This window comes from Pantherophis guttatus, chromosome 4 (assembly GCF_059756535.1).
Source record: "Pantherophis guttatus breed Tessera chromosome 4, ASM5975653v1, whole genome shotgun sequence".
Taxonomy (NCBI): domain Eukaryota; kingdom Metazoa; phylum Chordata; class Lepidosauria; order Squamata; family Colubridae; genus Pantherophis; species Pantherophis guttatus.
In genome coordinates this window covers 37771861-37790933 of record NC_142066.1, presented here as the reverse complement: position 1 = coordinate 37790933, position 19073 = coordinate 37771861, and the positions used below count along the sequence as shown (strand labels likewise).

The 19073-nt window shown below is 39.0% G+C and overlaps 2 protein-coding genes across 2 annotated transcripts; both read right to left on the bottom strand.

The window, feature by feature from the left end:
- Positions 1 to 11330: 11330 nt before the first annotated feature.
- On the bottom strand, positions 11331 to 11918 carry LOC117668784 (olfactory receptor 5AN6-like). Its single transcript, XM_034422848.2, has one exon. It carries the CDS (start codon positions 11916 to 11918, stop codon positions 11331 to 11333), a length of 588 nt encoding a protein of 195 aa, XP_034278739.2.
- Positions 11919 to 15350: 3432 nt separating this feature from the next.
- Positions 15351 to 15944, bottom strand: LOC117668782 (olfactory receptor 8G17-like). Its single transcript, XM_034422847.2, has one exon. It carries the CDS (start codon positions 15942 to 15944, stop codon positions 15351 to 15353), a length of 594 nt encoding a protein of 197 aa, XP_034278738.2.
- Positions 15945 to 19073: the final 3129 nt, after the last annotated feature.

The window sequence follows — 19073 nt, the reverse complement described above, 5'->3', positions numbered from 1 at the left end:
GTTTTCGTTTTGTTATAGTCCATGGCATTTAGATAGATCTAGGCTTCCATCATTGACAACCACTCCGGGATTTTGTAATAATGTGCCTTTTTAATACTCTGCCATTTTTAAAGTACCTTGTTTAAAATTACATTTCCAACATACATTTGAAACATCTTTATTCAAGTTTGACAATTTATCAGATGCTAAGCACCAATGATATATCATTTTAGATTAAAAAAATACCCTCAACCTGTATTTCAATGTAAATGTTGAGAGTCAAGCCATCTTGACATAGGGTGGGGAGGGGAGTCACAGCAGATCAGTCGCTGATGTGGGGGAGCTCTACCAAATGAAGAACTCCAAGAAGCTTGGTCCTGCGGCATTTTCTGGTGGTGGAGGGTGCTACTGCTGACATTAGCAGTGTACTGTGGTGGAGGGCAGGTGTTAGTCCTGTGTCTGGAGGCAGCCGGTCACCCCGCGGCCAGAGCAGAGTAGGAAAGCGTCATCAACCACTGTAGCAGGAGAGGATGGCACCCGAAAGCAACACCAATTGGCTATTAACGCTCCCGGCTTATTTTGAGTTTGTATAAAGAGTGCTGGGAGGCAGCCGCTCCCAACGCCTACTTTATGTTTACCATTAACGTTCGTGTGTGACTACTCCAAGAAATGAAAAGAAAACCCATTTACAACCTCGTTCTTTGCCTGCGAGTCATGTTTTCAATGGTGCGATTCAACTTGGAGAGCAGAATATGACAGAAAGTCGGTGTTTCCATTTCCATTCTTATTTCTCTGATACAGGATGGGGGAGGGTGTGGAGGCTGGAACCCCAGTGCTGGGAGATCGGGCCGCGGCCATGGAGGTGGTTCCAGATGCACCCAGCGGCCCCGACCCGCCTGTTGTGTGGCCGAGGGACAGGCTGACTCAACAGGGGGTGGGGGTGCTCGAGGCGCTGGCGGAGCTGGTTGGTGCTAATGGAAAAAAGACATCATCGGGAGAGTGGTGGCATAGCCCCGCTCTGACAGGCACCAGCATAATCACGTTCTCAAAACCTTGTTGGGAGACGCTACTTTCCAGACTTGGCGGGAGCGACGCTGGATAGAGGATGATGACGGGGAATGGAGTTACTCTATGGGGCTAGAATCCTCAACACTTGATATACTGAGGGAGAGATTCGGAGAAGTGAACTTTCGGGATGCTCCCTCGTGGCAACCGTGGATGGCCGGAATGGAAGCTCCAGTGACTTGGCAGGGAGGGGGCCGGCCTAGAGGCATGGACAACCATTTCCATTTGGCTAGCCCGAAGCTACGATTAGCCAAAGGTTGGCCCCAGCAGTCAGAGCAATTTGCAGTGATGCCAACCACTACATCGCTGAGCGGTGCCCTGAGGGGGGTAGTGTCACTGCGTTTTTTATTTCCCAGCTGAGCTTCATTATTTTTGGACTAATAGACTTACTGTAGTTTGCCAAGTTCCTTATCAGTATTCTACTACGCATGTCCGCATTCTTTCACATTCCTTCACACTCTTTCCTTTGTTCTCTTGCCAGCAAGGTCCAGCTGAGAAATAGCCGGCAAGAATTATTTCAAAAATGTAGCAATTACTTTTCTTAGTTAGTGAGGTGTTTTATTTTCTTTATAACAAATAAATGAGTTTTATTAGAAACTTTTCTTCGCATTTCTTTTTCAGAATATTGCAACAAGGAATAAGCCTTGATCCATCCTCTAAACCAGGGTGATTTTTCCCAGAGCCAAACATGGGATTAATCAATGCCCTGACATCTGGTAGCTCGGATGGTTGATTTATGGCTTTTTTCCTTGTTTGTTATTTCTGATAAGAGTGCATAGGCAATTAGTTTTTAGCTACTGAGGCACGCTAATTATTTTGCTAAGATGCCGAAACAGAAGAAGAAAAAAGGCAAAATGAAACCAAGACCACTCTTCATAAATGATTTGATTGATCTTTCCAATGAAGAGGTGGCAGACAGGAGATTTTCAGATTTCCAGTCCCTTACTACAGCCACACGCCTGGAACAAGAAGAAGCCATGGGAGAAGGAACCAAGGGAGATAACACAGAAATTGTTTTTGAAGATAACGTACTGGAACTGAGGTCAGTGACGTCTTCTTCTGAATATGCATGCTATCAAACTGTCTCCCCAGAATCTTCTGAATTTGTAACGCTCGGTGCAAGGCCAAAGCAAACTGCCGAGCAAAATTCCTCCCACGCAGAGAGAGAAACAATTCATTATTCTCCTCGAAGCTCACCCTGGATGAGCTGGCTATGAAAGCCTATTGTGACCGTATGAAACTCTATGAACAGGAGCTATCCCAGGCAAAAATGGCTATATCTATGCTTGAGCAAGATAAGGGAGATAACTTAAGATTTTCAAAAAGCGCCATATTGCCTTCTTCTCCTGAGCCAAACACACTCCCCCTGGTGGATTTTGTGTCAGGCCAATTAAGACAGAGGGCACTGCATACGTCACATGAAAGTCTCCCTGATCAAGTTACATATAAACCTGCCACGCAATCATTCCTTGTAACTGGGCTGCCCGAAGCTAAAGGTGCAGCACCATCTGCTGGCGAAAGTAATTTACTACAGGAAGCTGAAATGCCACAAGTGATTCCACAGGCCCAAACTCAAACACCCCCTGGTAGTGTTGGTGTCCTTTTAGATGGAACACAATTAAACTTAATGAAGCAAAGGCAAATGATTGCATCTCAGCAGGTCATGCCAATATTGCAGATCAAGCACAAATGGCAACTGGAATACAGCAGATTCCAGTGCATCAGCCACAGCAGCTACAAATGCCTGCATATGTGCCCCAGCCACAAGTGCAAATAGGGCCACCTACTGGCCCACCTCCAATGGCACAACCAAGACCATTTTTAGGTCCACAACAGGCACAGCAAATACCACAGGCATTTCTGCCAGCACAGCCGGCATATCAAATGCAGGCTCCTTACCAGGCATTTTCTGTCTCTCCACTAACTGGTGAGTCAAAACTAAAAATGTCAGGACACAATTACAAAGCCTGGGTCAGTGAGATTACACTATTGCTTCTTAGAGAAGGCACCCACTGCATGGTTTTTAACCCTCCTGGACCACCTTGGAATTTTTCAATACGAGATCTAGAGATAAGAGCTCGTACAACATTACTGATGTCCATGGATACTGAACTGCAGGTCACTTTTCCACCAAATACAACAGCCCGACAAATTTGGGCTGAATTGGAAAATTGCTACAGGCCTATCTCAATTGAATCTTCATGTTTACTCATGTCTGAACTCCACGGTTCGAGATTGAAACCCGGTGAACAAATTGGAGGACATTTGACCAAACTGAAAGGACTGAGAACAGAATTGAGAGAAAGAGGCCATAACATTGAAGATATTCAAATGATCAGCATCATTATTAACTCTTTGAATTATGAATGGAAAGATGCTGTTACAAAAATTAACCAAGTCCCTATCACTCAACGCACAGTGGACAATGTCTGTAGACTTTTAGTTGAAGAAAAGGCATTCATGTTGGCCACGCCACATTTGAGAGGACCACCCGCATCAAGAGCTCCAGCTAGGCGCACCTTCCGAGGAAGGACCTACGCTCCAAGGATGCCAAGATGCTACACCTGAAATCGTGTGGGACATGCCATCCGGGATTGTCCCCAACGAGTTCCAGCTCCCGTCACATACCAGCCCAGAGGAACAGATTCCAGAGACAGAGGCAGAGGCGGAAGACAAGGTCATCGTGGTCCCCGGCATGATCCACAAACTCCACTCTCCACACTGGCTTTAACCAATGATCCACAACCTCAACCAGAGTACAACAGACGACTCCTGTGGACTTTGGACAGTGGTGCAGCATTGCATGTTACCTACAGAAAGGAACTTTTTACAGAGATGCACGAGCCTGAACCTGAACTACGTGAACTTTATTCTTTTTCAAATCATACTTGTCAGGTCAAAGGAAAAGGAACTGTTTATGTTGAAGAGCTCGATGCATTCATTCCTGATGTTTATTACATACCAACAGCAACCAGTAATTTGCTTAGTCAGAGTCACTTGTCTAGAATGTTAAAATTTCAGGTTCACCACCTTGAAAATGCAAGTTACATAGTTAAAGATGGAGATATTGTTGCTGGAACCATATTAATTGGTGGTGTTTATTACTTAAAGCCAAAGCATAAAACACAAACACAGGCAAGTATACAAACTCCAAAAAGGGAACGGACAGGCCCAGAGAGAGATGCTCCAGAGAGAGATCCTGTTGCTATTTCAAAGGGTCCTAAAGCCAACAAAAAGAGAGTTGGTAAACAGATTGCTCAGAGCAAGCCTGAGGTTCCGCATAAAAATGTTAATGTTGAGAATTCACTAACAGGTAAACCTTTGCATTCCAGGTGTATCCACAAATGGCATAGAAGATTGGGGCATGCCAGTTTCCGTGTTCTTAGGAAGATGCTGGAGTTCGCAAAAGGTTTGGATCTAAAGGGGTGTAAGGTGTTTTTGGATTGTGCTGTATGCAAAAAGGCCAAATCCAAAGCAGCAGCCATTCCCAAACGCGCTAGACGCCTGTCAACATGCATTTTTGATTTGGTTCACATTGACATAGTTGGTCCTTTCCCATCATCATTTGGTGGTAGAAAATATTTTCTAACAATTGTTGATAATTACTCTAGATATGGATATGTATATCCTATGAAAGAAAAATCAGAGACTTTTCAGATCTTTAAAGACTTTGCAACCCTTGTTTCTACCCAACACCAAGTTCGCATCGCCAGAATCCAGAGTGATCGTGGTGCCGAATTCATGTCTCAGCGTTTCCAGGACTGGATGTGTAAGAATTAAATTATTCATCAGACTTCACCCCCTGACATACGGGCTCACAACGGAGAAGTACTGCAAACCATGATGCGTTGTCTCCTAGAAGATGCCAACCTTGATATGATATACTGAGGTGAAGCTATCAAGTACGCAAATTACATTGTCAACCGTACTTGGAGCATTGTAACAAATCAGACTCCTTTCTTCATGTTGTATGGCTACAAGCCTGATCTTAAAAACATCCATATTTTTGGTTCATATACTATGGTGAGCATTCCCTTAGCTCAAAGAAGAAAAGGAAGTCCAGCAGTAAAGAGACTGAGATTTATGGGTATTGATGATAACTCAAAATGGAGCAGATTTATTGACTCTAAACATGCAATTGTGATTTCTCAATCTGCTAATTTTGAAGAAGATATTGACTGGTCCAGGATTCATTCCAATGATCCTGGAGATTATTTTCCTAGAGATGATACTGCTGATGCCACGCAGATTGATGATCAAGATTCCACTGATTCTTCTCAACCCGATGTTCCGTCTTCGCAAGCCGCGGATGCTGACGCTAGTGACGAAAGTGAGGATGAAGAAGAAGAAGACTGGACAGTTGTTCCGAGACATTCCAAGAGGGCCACAAAAGGAATCCCTCCACAACAATATTCTTGGCAACTGACAAAAGCACCCTTGCCTTTGATTTGCAATGTCACACTTCCACCTGATAATTTCACACAAATCAAGCAGCTCCCTGATTCAGAGCAAGACAAATGGTATGAAGCAATGCAGGTTGAAATGGACAGTCTAAAGAAACTTAAAGTATTTACACCTGCAAAACCTCCAGCAAACAAAAAGATCATTGGCCCTCGATGGGTCTATAGAATCAAAAAGAAGCCAAATGGTGAGTCATTGTACAAGGCCAGACTTGTAGCTCAGGGTTTCGCTCAACGTTATCCTGAGGACTACACAAATACTTACTCACCGACAGTCAGAACTGAGAGTGTAAAAATTGCTTTAGCAACTGCAACTATCCTTGGTTTAGAAGTTTTCCAGTTTGATGTTGACACAGCTTATCTGCATGCAGACCTAGATGAAGAGATCTACGTGAGAAGTCCTCCAGGATTCCGACAGCAAGAAGGGGATACCTGGTTCCTAAACAAAAATCTTTATGGTCTGAAACAATCTGGTTTAATGTGGTACTTATGTCTTACTGACAAACTAAATTCAATGGGCTTTATTAAGTCCGAAACTGATGAGTGCGTGTTCACAAAAAAATCTAGCAATGCATATGAAATAGTTCTTGTTTATGTTGATGATATTGTTTATATTGGTCCAAATAAGCAAATGAGTGAAATTTTTGCCAAAGCTTTGCAGAGATACTTCACATTGAAATCATTAGGTCACATTAGCACTTATTTAGGTGTTCAGATTGAAAAAACACAGAAGGGGTTTAGTCTTTCACAAGAAGATAAAATTGAACAAATTTTGCATCATTGCAACATGAAAGATGCTAACACAACAAAGACACCCATGCAAACAGATTTTCACAACTTGACACAAGAACCAAGTCCTGAGTTCGAGGATCAAACACTTTATCGTTCAGTTATTGGGTCACTATTATACATTAGTAGGTGGACCAGACCCGACATTGCACTTAGTGGTAATCTCTTATCTCGACACCTAGGTAAGGCAAAACAGTTTCATTGGACATGCATTAAGAAATTATTGAGATACCTAAAACACACTAAACACATGAAGGTATTGTTAGAACCAACACATACTGATTATGCAGAATTATGTTGTTATGCAGATTCTGACTGGGCAAGCGATAAGAAATCACGTAAAAGTACTTCAGGTTATATGATGTTCTTAAATGGATGTCCTGTTTATTGGCAAGTACGTAAACAGAATTTTGTTTCTTGTTCATCTACTGAAGCTGAATATGCTTGTGTTTCAGATGCATGTAATTCCCTAACCTGGTTTGATGCTTTAGTCACAGATATCTGGACACACCCGATCCGACCGATCACCGTGATGGAAGACAATGAATTTATATTTCTGAATCTCATTTTACAGGTTCTAGGTCCAGACACATTGACATTCGTTACCAAAACATAAAGCATTTAGTGAAAAAAGGTTTTGTCAAAATGCAATATGTATCTACACATGATCAAATTGCTGATATGCTCAACAAACCACTTCCAGCAGCTCAACACGAGTATCTGCGTAAGAAGATGTGCCTTATTTGATGATGTACTGATATTCGCTCAACTGGCAAAGAAGGGGAATGTCACTGCGTTTTTTATTTCCCAGCTGAGCTTCATTATTTTTGGACTAATAGACTTACTGTAGTTTGCCAAGTTCGTTATCAGTATTCTACTACACATGTCGGTATTCTTTCTCATTCCTTCACACTCTTTCCTTTGTTCTCTTGCCAGCAAAGTCCGGCTGAGAAATAGCCAGCAAGAATTATTTCAAAAATGTAGCAATTACTTTTCTTAGTTAGTGAGGTGTTTTATTTTCTTTATAACAAATAAATGAGTTTTATTAGAAACTTTTCTTCACGTTTCTTTTTCAGAATATTGCAACAAGGAATAAGCCTCGATCCATCCTCTAAACCAGGGTGATTTTTCCCAGAGCCAAACATGTAATTGTTACAGGATATGATGGGGGCCAGCAGCATGAGGGCTCACGAAGAGAGGACAGGAGAGATACAAGGGAGGCCCATCCCCTACCCGGAGCCCCCCCTATCTGGCTGCCCAGCCAGTAGCAAATCTGGGGACCCCCTCCATTACAGACCACATTTGATGGTAGTGCTGACCGAGTATCCCTCTTCTTAAGTCAGGTACTCAGTTATTTAGTTATCTATGGACACCTATACCCCTCACAATGGTCTATGGTGGTCGCCATTACTAATGTGTTAACAGGGGAGGCTGCAGACTGGGTCAGGGACCTCCATAGTGACCACATGAGGAAATTAATTGATGTTGGCTTATTTTTAGAATCATTAAGGATTCTAAAGTTTGAGGATGATACTCGTACCCAGGTAGTGGAAAGGGAGTTAAAACAAAGGGGACGTCCTGTTAGGGAACATATAAAAGAGTTTAGGGCTCTTGCGGGATGGCTTCAAACCTGGCTGGACCATCTGTTAGTACATCATTTTCAGCTGGGGCTGGATAAAGACAAGCGTGCGTTTATAGAGGCTTGCCATCCTGTTTAACAGAGTGGTTCAAGGCAGCCATAGACCTGGACATTGGTTTGGGAGAATTTGAGCCCCAGGGGGGAGGGGACACTACCCAGCAACAATGTCAGGCAGAGATACCACCCATTTCGAGAGCTCCAGGTTGGAACAGTTCTTTCCCCACATGCAGCTGGCTGAGTCCGCAGGCCTGGCACGTTTCGCTGTTTTCGATGTGACCAACCAGGTCATCGAGCTCTGGACTGCCCTCTACCTCCCGTCCAGGCCAAAATGACCCCAACTGTGACAGGTCACACACCAAGGGGCTGAGCTCATTTAAGTCCAGATCAATCCCGTTTAGCCACTCAAAGTCCATGCGGTGGTCCACATCCTAACTCCCAGTAAGTAAAGAGCCTCATGGTAACGGAGGGAGGGCCCACAAATACAAATGACGAAGAAGACAGTGACTCAAACGACCCCATGGTAAGTGCACCTGTTCGCCCCTTTGTGATACCAGTTGTCATACGGAACCCACGCACATCCCAAGCGAGTCACCAGGGCGCATTGATAGATTCAGGATGCACCCGATCTTTAATGAGCAAAGCAATAGTTGAGGACCTGGGGTTATGCAAAGTTTAGTTGAAAACTCCTACATGATTTGAGCAGATGGACCTGTCGGTGTTGGGCGGATCCCCGTCCAAACACATTACCAAACCTGTTGAGTTAAAAATAGGAGAACACAAAGAATCCATACGGTTTGTGATCATAGAACGGATGATTGAACCCCTTATTTTGGGGTTGGCTTGGCTAGAGAAGTGGAAACCCCATATATGGTGGGAAGGGGGTATCGAAAACTATGTATTGTTCTTGGACCAGAGCCAGAATCAGAGGAACAGTCCGAGCCAGCCGGGGCCCAAGAGAAAGTATCAGGGGGTTCCTGGAGGTGTATAAAGACTTGAGTGAGGTATTTAATGAGGAGGGGAGTGAAGTGTTACCCCCCCATAGAACAACAGACTGAACTATTGAATTACTCCCGGGGGTCAAACTACCAAAGCCCCGAATGTACGCTATGACACCACCCGAGTTGGAAGAGCTTCAGAAGTACATTGATAGGAATTTAGCAAGAGGGTTTATCGAGCCCAGCAGGTCATGGATGGCTGCCCCTGTGCTATTCTGGAAAGAGAAAGATGGGGGTCTCCGTCTTTGTGTGGACTTCCGGGGTTTGAACACAGTGTGCGTAGAACACCTATACCCTCTACCGTTGATCAAAGATCTCCTGGCAGTGCTGTCTATGGGAAAAATTTTCACGAAACTGGACCTGCATGAAGCATACTACCATGTGCACATAAAGCAGGGTGATGAGTGGAAAATCAACTTTAATTGTCCATTAGGCAATTATAAGTTCAAAGTAATGCCATTTGGATTACAGGGCACACCGGCCGTGTTCATGCAGATCATTAACGAGGTGTTGCATGAGCATCTTTATTGCGGAATACTGGTATATCTAGATGATATTCTGATATACACTAAAACAATGGAGGAACATGTGCAATTGGTGCGCCAGGTGCTGAACAAATTTTTAATGGAAATTTTAAATTTGGTTTTAAATTATTGGGGTTTTAAATTTTTTCAGCCAAATTATTTAATTTGTTTTATTCTATTTTAAATTTTGTATTTATATGTTTATTCTATGGCTGTTCACCGCCCTGAGTGCTTCAGGAGTAGGGCAGTATACAAATTCAATAAAATGAAAATGAAATGAAATGAAATTGCTCACTGCATGCCTCTTTGTGAAGTTGTCAAAATGCAACTTTCATCGCATCCAACTAGATTATTTGGGATATTGCATTTCGGGAACCGGGGTGGAGATGGATCTGAATAAAGTGAAAAAGTCCTGGAGTGGCAAGCCCCTACCACAAGGAAACAACTACAGAGTTTCCTTGGCTTCGCCAACTTTTATAGACAATTTATCCCAGCATTCGTGCAAGTGGCCTTGCCGTTGACAGATCTGTTGCGCACCAAACATACTGGTGCAAAGGCCAAACCTAGCCAAGCGTTAAAATGGACGATTGAGTGTCAATAAGCTTTTGAACAGTTGAAGGGTCTCTTCGCTCAGAAACCAGTTCTGAAACACCCTGATCCAACCCTCATGTTTATTGTACAAGCGGCTGCCAGCGACATGGCTATATGGGCGGTACTACTACAAAAAGGAGAGGGAGGGGTGTTGTATCCGTGTGCCTACACATCTTGCAAACTGACACTGATGGAAAGAGCTTGGGCAATCTGGTAGAAAGAGGCCTTCGTAGTTCGCTGGGCATTACTTACCTGGTGACAGGTAATCCCCTCTTGGAGGGGATTGGCACCAAATTCGAAGTATGGACGGACCATAAAAACCTACAGGCTCTCCAAATGGTTCATAGCATATCCTTTAAAATCCAGAGGCCACTTTATCCTAGGAGGATGATTTATCTGAACATGGATTTAACCAAATTACATGGATTATGACTGGAAATCCAACAAGACAACAGAAGAAATTAAAAATTGTATGATGAAGAATATGTATAGCATTTTATTTAAGACTGAATCATTAAAATGTTCAGGTATATCTGTTTAACTTTCCATCATAGCATCAACAATTTTAAATTAGCAACAATAAAAAAAGATACACTGTTCATTGAATCTCTTTTAAGCATCACCTTTAAAATATATGGGTTCACAATTGTCATGTATACTTTTAACTTTTGATACAAAATGATGGTTTTCAATGTTTCTGTTAAAAAGGTATACCATAACATTGTGTAGAATATATTGCATTATTATATACTTCAAATTTGCAGCAGTTCCTATATAAATACATTAATACCTGTTTATAAATAAATATTTTGAATAACAATTAAAATATGTGCTATAAAATAAAATATATCTTGAGATGTATGAGATTTTTTAAAAATTATATTATATTGGGAGAATATGCTTTTATAGCATTTTACTGATAAATAGGACACACACACACACACACACACACACACAGTTAGAAAATGCCTATCTTGTTTTGATTGAGTCATTGCACATTAATTCAGCAACACAACACTGGGAGACTATACTTGGTAAATGTAAAAGTTATCCTTCTCCTGTAGTGTCTCACCTATTTATGTACTTGCATTTGCATGCTTTAGAATTACTAGATTGTCAGGAGATAGGCCTCACTCTACCACACAGTACTTGGGTCTCAAATTGTTCACCTTCTGGTCAATAAGCCCAGTGTCTTAACCACTAGGCCAATGTGTTCTGAGCTGCTATAATATTAATATTTTATGGTGGATCTATGTAAATATTAACAACTCTGCATGTTGCGTCAAGATTATGGAATGGGTCTACACTTTCCAAACATTTTCAATAGAACAGATCTGATCTCTTTGTTTTTCAGGCTGTATATAATTGGGTTTAACATTGGAGTTAAAATCCTATACTGAATAGAAATCACTTTGTCCAGATCCATGAGTGATTCTGAACTTGGTTTCATATAGCGAATCAAACCAGAAATGTAAAATAAGCCCAGAACAATGAGATGGGAGCTGCATGTGGAAAAAGCCTTCTGCCTGCCTTTTGCTGATTTAATTTTCAGGATTGTTAAAATAATGTAAATATAAGAGACAACTGTTGTAAGAAATGAACTGAAACCAAACAGCAACACAGATATGAAAAGAATAATGTAATTACTAAAGGTGTTTGCACATGACAACGCCAAAAGTGTAGGAAGTTCACAAGTATAGTGTCTGATTATATTGTTGCCACAAAAATGAAGATTTTGCAATGGTACTACATTCACCATAGAATAAAAGAAACCCAGTAGCCAAGCGCCACCCACAATTTTATTACATATCTCTCTTGTCAAATATCTGCTGTAATGCAAGGGATCACATATAGCCACATATCGGTCATAACCCATTGCTGCAAGAATACATACTTCTGTGCAAGCAATTTGGAAAAAGAAAGAAATTTGTGCAATGCATCCTTCCCAGGAAATTGTTTTCTGCTTCATTAGGAAGTTTGCCAGCATCTTGGGAACAGTGACTGATGAATAGCAGATGTCAACAAAAGCTAAATGGCTGATAAAGAAGAACATAGGAGCCTGAAGGTGAAGATCAGACTTGATCAGCAGTATAATAACCATATTGCCCAAAATTGTGAATAAATAAATGATCATGAACAAGAGAAGAAGAACATCCTGTGCCAGTGGATCATTGGAGAGACCCAACAGAATAAAATCTGTTATCATAGATTGATTTTCTAGATCAGATGATTTAAGAATCATAGGATCTATGAGAAAAGAAAAGAAAAATTATAAACCTTCAAACATTGTTGAAACAATGTTGAAAATTACATGATAATGTATTCTGCTGATTAAATTTAAAGCTTGCTTTTTCAATTTCATGATGAGCTTATATATTTTCATTACATTTTAATTCATTAATTATTCCAAAATATACTCTGTGCATTTATGAAGTGTGACATACTTCAAGTTTACCACATAGAAATAAAGATTATTGCACATGAATAAAACATTGTATTTGAATTAAAGTCCTCTTTATCTGATAGAAAGGCATTGTTCTACATGTTCATAATGCACAAATTTCCAAACTTTCAAACATGAAATGTTAAATTGTTGCCCTAGCAATTCTTTGGCAGAATTGGCTTCCTTCCCTTCCCTTCCCTTCCCTTCCCTTCCCTTCGACCCAAGTAATTATTAATACTGCTTTTCTTTACCTTAATCAAATGTCATCAAATGAAGGTGTCTGCCATGAAAGATTAGAAAAAGTAAGCTTGAACGTTTGCAAAATATCTAAATAGATATAATATACATTATTGTTTCTTCCAAAAGGGGAAGAATGTCTATCTAGTTTGATAAGATTACTCTTTTCTTCTGTAAAGAAGACTGTTGATTCAGCCCACTATTTTCACTCTGAAGATTTGCTTATACAAATTTATAAAAAATAAATTTTAAAAATTTATAATTTTTTTATGCTTATAAAAATTTATTGACAAAAATTATTGACCTGTAACTCAAGCATAAAATGTACTGAATCCTAAGAATAGATTAGCCCTGCTAATCCCCTGAAACATAGTTCTTGACAATAATGATCTATATATAGCCCAACTGAACTATTGCAATTCAAATTAGATTTGATTAAAAGGGTATTTTAATTTCAATTTCCATTTGTTTCCCAATCATTTTATTTGTTATTTTTGCTGAGTGTTGCACTAAAGTGTGAAAAAGACCCAACCTGTATTAGAGAACTTGTTCCTAACCACTTTCTTCTTCTAAACCCCAGTATACACATCAGACATGCATTTACCTTGTAGGAAGTAATTCTTTTGCAGCAGAGAAATCTTTGCCCCTTGTCTAAATGACTCTTGTTTCTTGGAACAAGATAATAAAAAAGGCATGAGTTCATGCCAATATTCCTTCTGGAATTCAGGGCACATGAAACCAATTGGGAATATATTGCTCACAAATTGAAAAAGATTAAGGGTATGATATTTTGCTTTGCTTTTCCCATCTTTTATTTCATTTAAAATAATAGTGTGTTTATCCAAATCATACCCAAATTTTCAAAAGAAATCACATATTTTCTAATTTAATTCTTTCTGTAGGATGAATCAGTATTACTATCTTGAGTATGATTGAAAGGATGAATGAATTTGTTAAACATCCATTTCAGGGTAAGATATGAAAAATATTTGTTTATTTAGATTTAAATTCACCAATTCCAAAGATTTAAGGGAGACTTACAACAGACAGCAAAATGCTGGTTAATGTCTGATAAAGCCTAGAAAATAGTGAATTGGGATTTCACTGAACTATGGCTATATAAACATCTTGATTTACGTAGGAAAAACCCTGGCTGAAACAATAATGATGCATTTTTAACTTGGTCTTTTAGATCTTCAAATTGTGGACCCATTGCCAGTGTAAGGGAGTCAATCTATCTAGCTGCTGGTTGTCCTAACCAATTCTTTCCTTACAGGTTCTACAGAATTATAACCTTCTCTAGAGAGCTAGATTGTTGCATGATGTGGCTGAAGTAGGTTAGTTTGAGACTGATATATCCTTATATTGGAAGAAGATTCTATTTCCGATGTGAGATGCTTTGGGGATGAGAGTGCCGGTACCCTTCAGTCCTACTGTATTATTAAACCCTTTAGTAGGGATCTCCCATATTTATAGCTATATGAATATAACATAAATAGTTGTGGATATTCTTTCAAAATTAAGAAATGGATTATATTTTCCAAACATTTTCACCAGGATATGCTTGTTCTTTTTATTGTTCAGATTACATATGATTGAGTTTAAAATGGGAATAAAAATACTGTATTGAATGGAGATCATTTTGTTCAGATTAATGAGAAATTCTGAATTTGGCTTCATAGCCCAAAAGAAATCTGTAATGTCACATTAAACCTTCCACAATAATAGTTTTATTTATCACCAAATGAGAAAGAATATCCTTTTATAATATTTGTAATAAATGTATAATTGCCCACAAAACTCAGAAATGACCAATTAATCCTTGTGCCTACAAGTCTGTCCATAGGAACAAAATGATATGGATTTTGCCGAGAAAGGTTATGAAGATAACAGCAGCAATGGAAAATAGCTATGTGATGAACATACGTAATGCATTTGCTAAGACAGTTTTCAGTGACAGCCCCAGCGAGATATAAACTGATGGGTTTTCTAAATAGGTATTACATATATTAGTGTATACTTTCATTCAGATTCTTTAAGAGAAATTGTTTAGATGAAAAATAGGGCAAGATTACTTTCCTTCATTTATATTATATCACATTATTATAGCAGGGCTCAAGAATAAGTTCTGATAGTCCCATATCATATCATAACTCCCAATGTAGAGAACATAAGGCAAGTTGCAGCCCTCATTCATGCTGGGTTACAATTTATGACCACAATTAAGCCCAACTTTTCTGTTGTTAAAAGAATTGTTAAGTGAGTTTTGCCCCATTTTACAATCTTTCTTGCTACAGTTGTAGTGAAACATTACAATTAGTAACAGAGTTCTTAAGTGAATCAGGCTTTTCCACTGGCTTTATTTGTCAGAGGATGACAAAAAGGACATTACAACTGTCATAAATATGAGTCAACTGCCAAGGGTTTGAATTTTGATCACATGCCCATGGAGATGCTGCAATGATTGTAAATGTGAAAAACAGACATAAGTCACTTTTTTCAGTGCCATTGTAACTTTAAATGGCCACTAAACATACTATTGTAAGTCAAGGGCTACCTGTATTAATATTTTGTCACTCTAATTGTTGAAGTTATAGGCATATTAAATGAAGGACTATGAGTATTGTTTCATGAGAAAAGAATGGCCCTACATTTTCCAAATAGTTTTTCCACACCAGTTAGGATCTGTTTGTTTTTCAGACTATAGATAATGGGGTTTAACATAGGAGTTAAAATGCTATACTGAATGGAGATCACTTTGTCCAGATCCATGAGTGATTCTGAACTTGGTTTCATATAGAGAACAAATGCTGTAATGTAAAATAAACCCACAACAATAAGATGGGAGCTGCATGTAGAAAAAGCTTTCTGCCTGCCTGCTGATGATTTTATTTTGAGGATGGAGGAAATAATATTAATGTAAGAGACCAGGGTGAAAAGAAATGAACTGATCCCAAATGCCAAAATAAATATTAAAAGAACAATATAATTAGTGAGAGTCTCTGAACAAGACAAGGGCAAGAGTGAAGGAAGCTCACAATTATAGTGTCTGATGATATTGTTGCTACAAAAATTGAGATTTAGCAAAGGCAGGACATTCCCTGTAGCACATAAAGAACCTAGAATCCAAGCTCCACCCACCATTTTATTGCACTTATCTTTTGTCAAATATCTGTTGTAATGAAGTGGATCACAAATGGCCACATAACGATCATATCCCATTCCTGAGAGAATGAACACTTCTGTACAACAGGTTTGTAGAAAAAAGAAAATCTGTGCAATGCATCCTTCCCAGGAAATGGTTTTCTGCTTTGTAATAAAATTTGCCAGCATCTTGGGAACAGTGACGGAGGAATAGCAGATGTCAACAAAAGCTAAATGACTAAGAAAGAAGAACATGGGGGTCTGAAGGTGAAATTCAGATTTGATCACCAATATGATTACCATATTCCCCAAGACAGTGACTAAAAATATGATCATGAAGAAGAAAAGAAGAAAATCCAGTATTTTTGGATCATTGGAGAGTCCCAACAGAATAAACTCAGTTATTATGGTTTTATTTTCCCACTCAGATGATTTAGGAACCATAGTATCTATGATAAAAGGAAGCAAAATTAATGACATCTCAAATTAATGTGAAAACTACATGAGCGTACAATATGTTGATTTTTCTACATTTAATTTCTTTCCTCAAAATGCAAATGTAAGTGTTGATTTTTCATTTTCATGATGTGTTGGCATTTTCCCCTCACATTTGAATTAATTAATTGTTCTAAAAGGTGCTTATCTGTGCATTGATGAAGTGACACTCACCAAGTATTTGTTATGTATTTACCATCTGTCCTTTTATGAAGTAAGATCCTCCAAATTTACAGATTAGAAATCAAAGTTTATTATTGAGGAATAAAAAATACATTTGAATTAATCTCCACTTTATTAGATGCTATATAAATATATCATATAAAGAAAAACTGGTTTTATGGAAAAGATTGATACAATACTATAAATATCTATTTGTATAGAGTACAGATATTTCAGGACATTCAACCATGAAATATTAAATTATTGTCCTAGCAGTTCTTTTCAGGCAGAATTGGCTTCTTCCCTTCATTTGATTTCCCTTTCCTTCCCTTCTCTGACCTAAGTTTTTCTGTCCACCCATCTAATAATAAATAGGACTAATGAATTTTGTTTTGGATTTATTTTACCTTTAACACATCTGGCTGAATGAATGTATCTGCTCTAACAATTAAAAACAAACAAATATTAGATTGTAGACTTTGAAAAATGTCTCAATAGAAGTGATGGGTTTGTTTTTCAAAGAGGGGGGAGATTGTCTTAAAAATTTGATAATGTTAATTTTCCCCCCAGTAAGCATTGCAGGTACAGCCTGCTAATTTTACTCTGGACATCAGTTTATACATAATGTACTTACTGTACATGCAACTGAAGGGAAAATACTTAACTTTAAGAATGAGAAGTATTATCCTTACTGACCATCTAAAATAAGCTTCTTTGCAATAACAATTTATATACAACAAATAACCCAACTTGCAGTTCAAGTTAGATTATTCTGAGAAAGCCTTTCCCTCTGATTCTCAGCCACTTTTAATTAATTATGAACCAACCTGTATTTGAGAGCTGCATTCTTCACTAAAATGTTGTATTTCCTGTAACCAACACTCCAGGGGTGACATGAATTTACATTTTAGGAAGTAATTGTGCTGCAGCAGAGAAACACTCTGTATCTTTGCCACCCTCGTCTAAATGATTGGGAGCTTTTCCTGGAATGAGATAATAAAGAAGTTCTCAGCTGATTATTCCTTCTGGAATTCAGGGCAGAGGAACCCAAGTGGGAATTCATTATTCCCAGGTTAAAATATATCCAGGTAGATATGTCAAAAGTATTTTGTTATTTTTTTCCTTTCCTTTTTCATACAAAATCATATTTTAAAAATAAATTTGAAATGCTGTTGTTATTATTTTTTAGATCTAGATATAAAATGAATGGAATGTATTTTTCTGATCTAAACCAAATTATACTCACCCCACAAAACAAACAAAACAAAAACTGAGAAGAATAAAGTCCCGGAGGCAGTTTGGCAGTTCCAATCCCTCGTACAGGTCTCCTGTGTGAGCAGGGGGTTGGACTAGATGGCCTCCAAGGCCCCTTCCAACTCTTTTACTGTTACTATCCATTTGCTCTGGTAAACATTTTTCAGCATCATAAGTCCCACATAAGAGCCAGTTTGGTGTAGTGAGTAAGGCATCAGGAGACAACATGCAGATCATGAGTTGGAGTTCTGCCTTAGGCACCTTGGTTCAGTCACTCTGTCTCAATTTAGGAAGAAGGAAATGGCAAACCACTTTGAAATCTTGCCAATAAAACAACAGGGATAAGTCCAGGCACTCACCAGGAGTCAACATTGATTTGTAGATACATGTGCATACACACCCATGCATGAGAGAGGGGGGAGAGAGAGAGAGAGAGAAGGAGAGGGAGAGAGAGGGGGAAGGAGGGAGGGAGGGAGGGAGGGAGAGGGAGAGAAGGGAGGAGAGAGAGAGAGAAAGAGAGAGAGAATCCTATCTACTTGGGAAGAGAAGGTCACAGTTGAGTTCTATTCTTCATTTCATCTTCACTATATGAGTGTTGCTTCGTTCACAAAGTATTATGGAGTTTCAAGATTTTAAGAGTATTATGGTTTGTGCAAATTGTCTGTCCAAATTAAAATAGCACCTTCAAGATAGGAACAAATGAAATTAGAGAGAGGTGCTGGATTAAAAGAAATAATAATCTTATTTTCAGATTGCATTCTTTACAGCAGCACAGTATTATGCAGGTCCTTGGATTTTTCTGTGGGGGTGGGGGTGGGTGGCCAAGGTGATATTTATGTATTTCATACACATTGTTGGGCTTGAGAAAGGCTGAGAAGATATCTGCAGATCCCTCATAATCTGGATACAAACTGTTTTAATTCCTTCCCTCAGGACGGTGCTATAGGACAGTGTATGCCAAGGCAACTAGACCCAGGGACAGTTTTTTTCTTCATGTCATCATTCTGCTGAACACCTAATTCTCAGAGTTAACAAAATATAGTGGTTATTAAGATTTGTCTAATGGGTATAAATACTGATTCATAGAACATGGCTATAGTGTTATTATTTATCCTTTCTATTATATATCCCGCTTGTTGGCTGCACATTATTAGTATTATTATTTCCTCTGTTGTTTTGCAAGTATACTGAGTGCATTCCTTGTATGTCTAACAATACTTGGCCAAATAAAGTATGTAATGTAATGTAATGTAATGATACGTGAGCTGATATTTCATTCCTTCTCGAATTCATGCA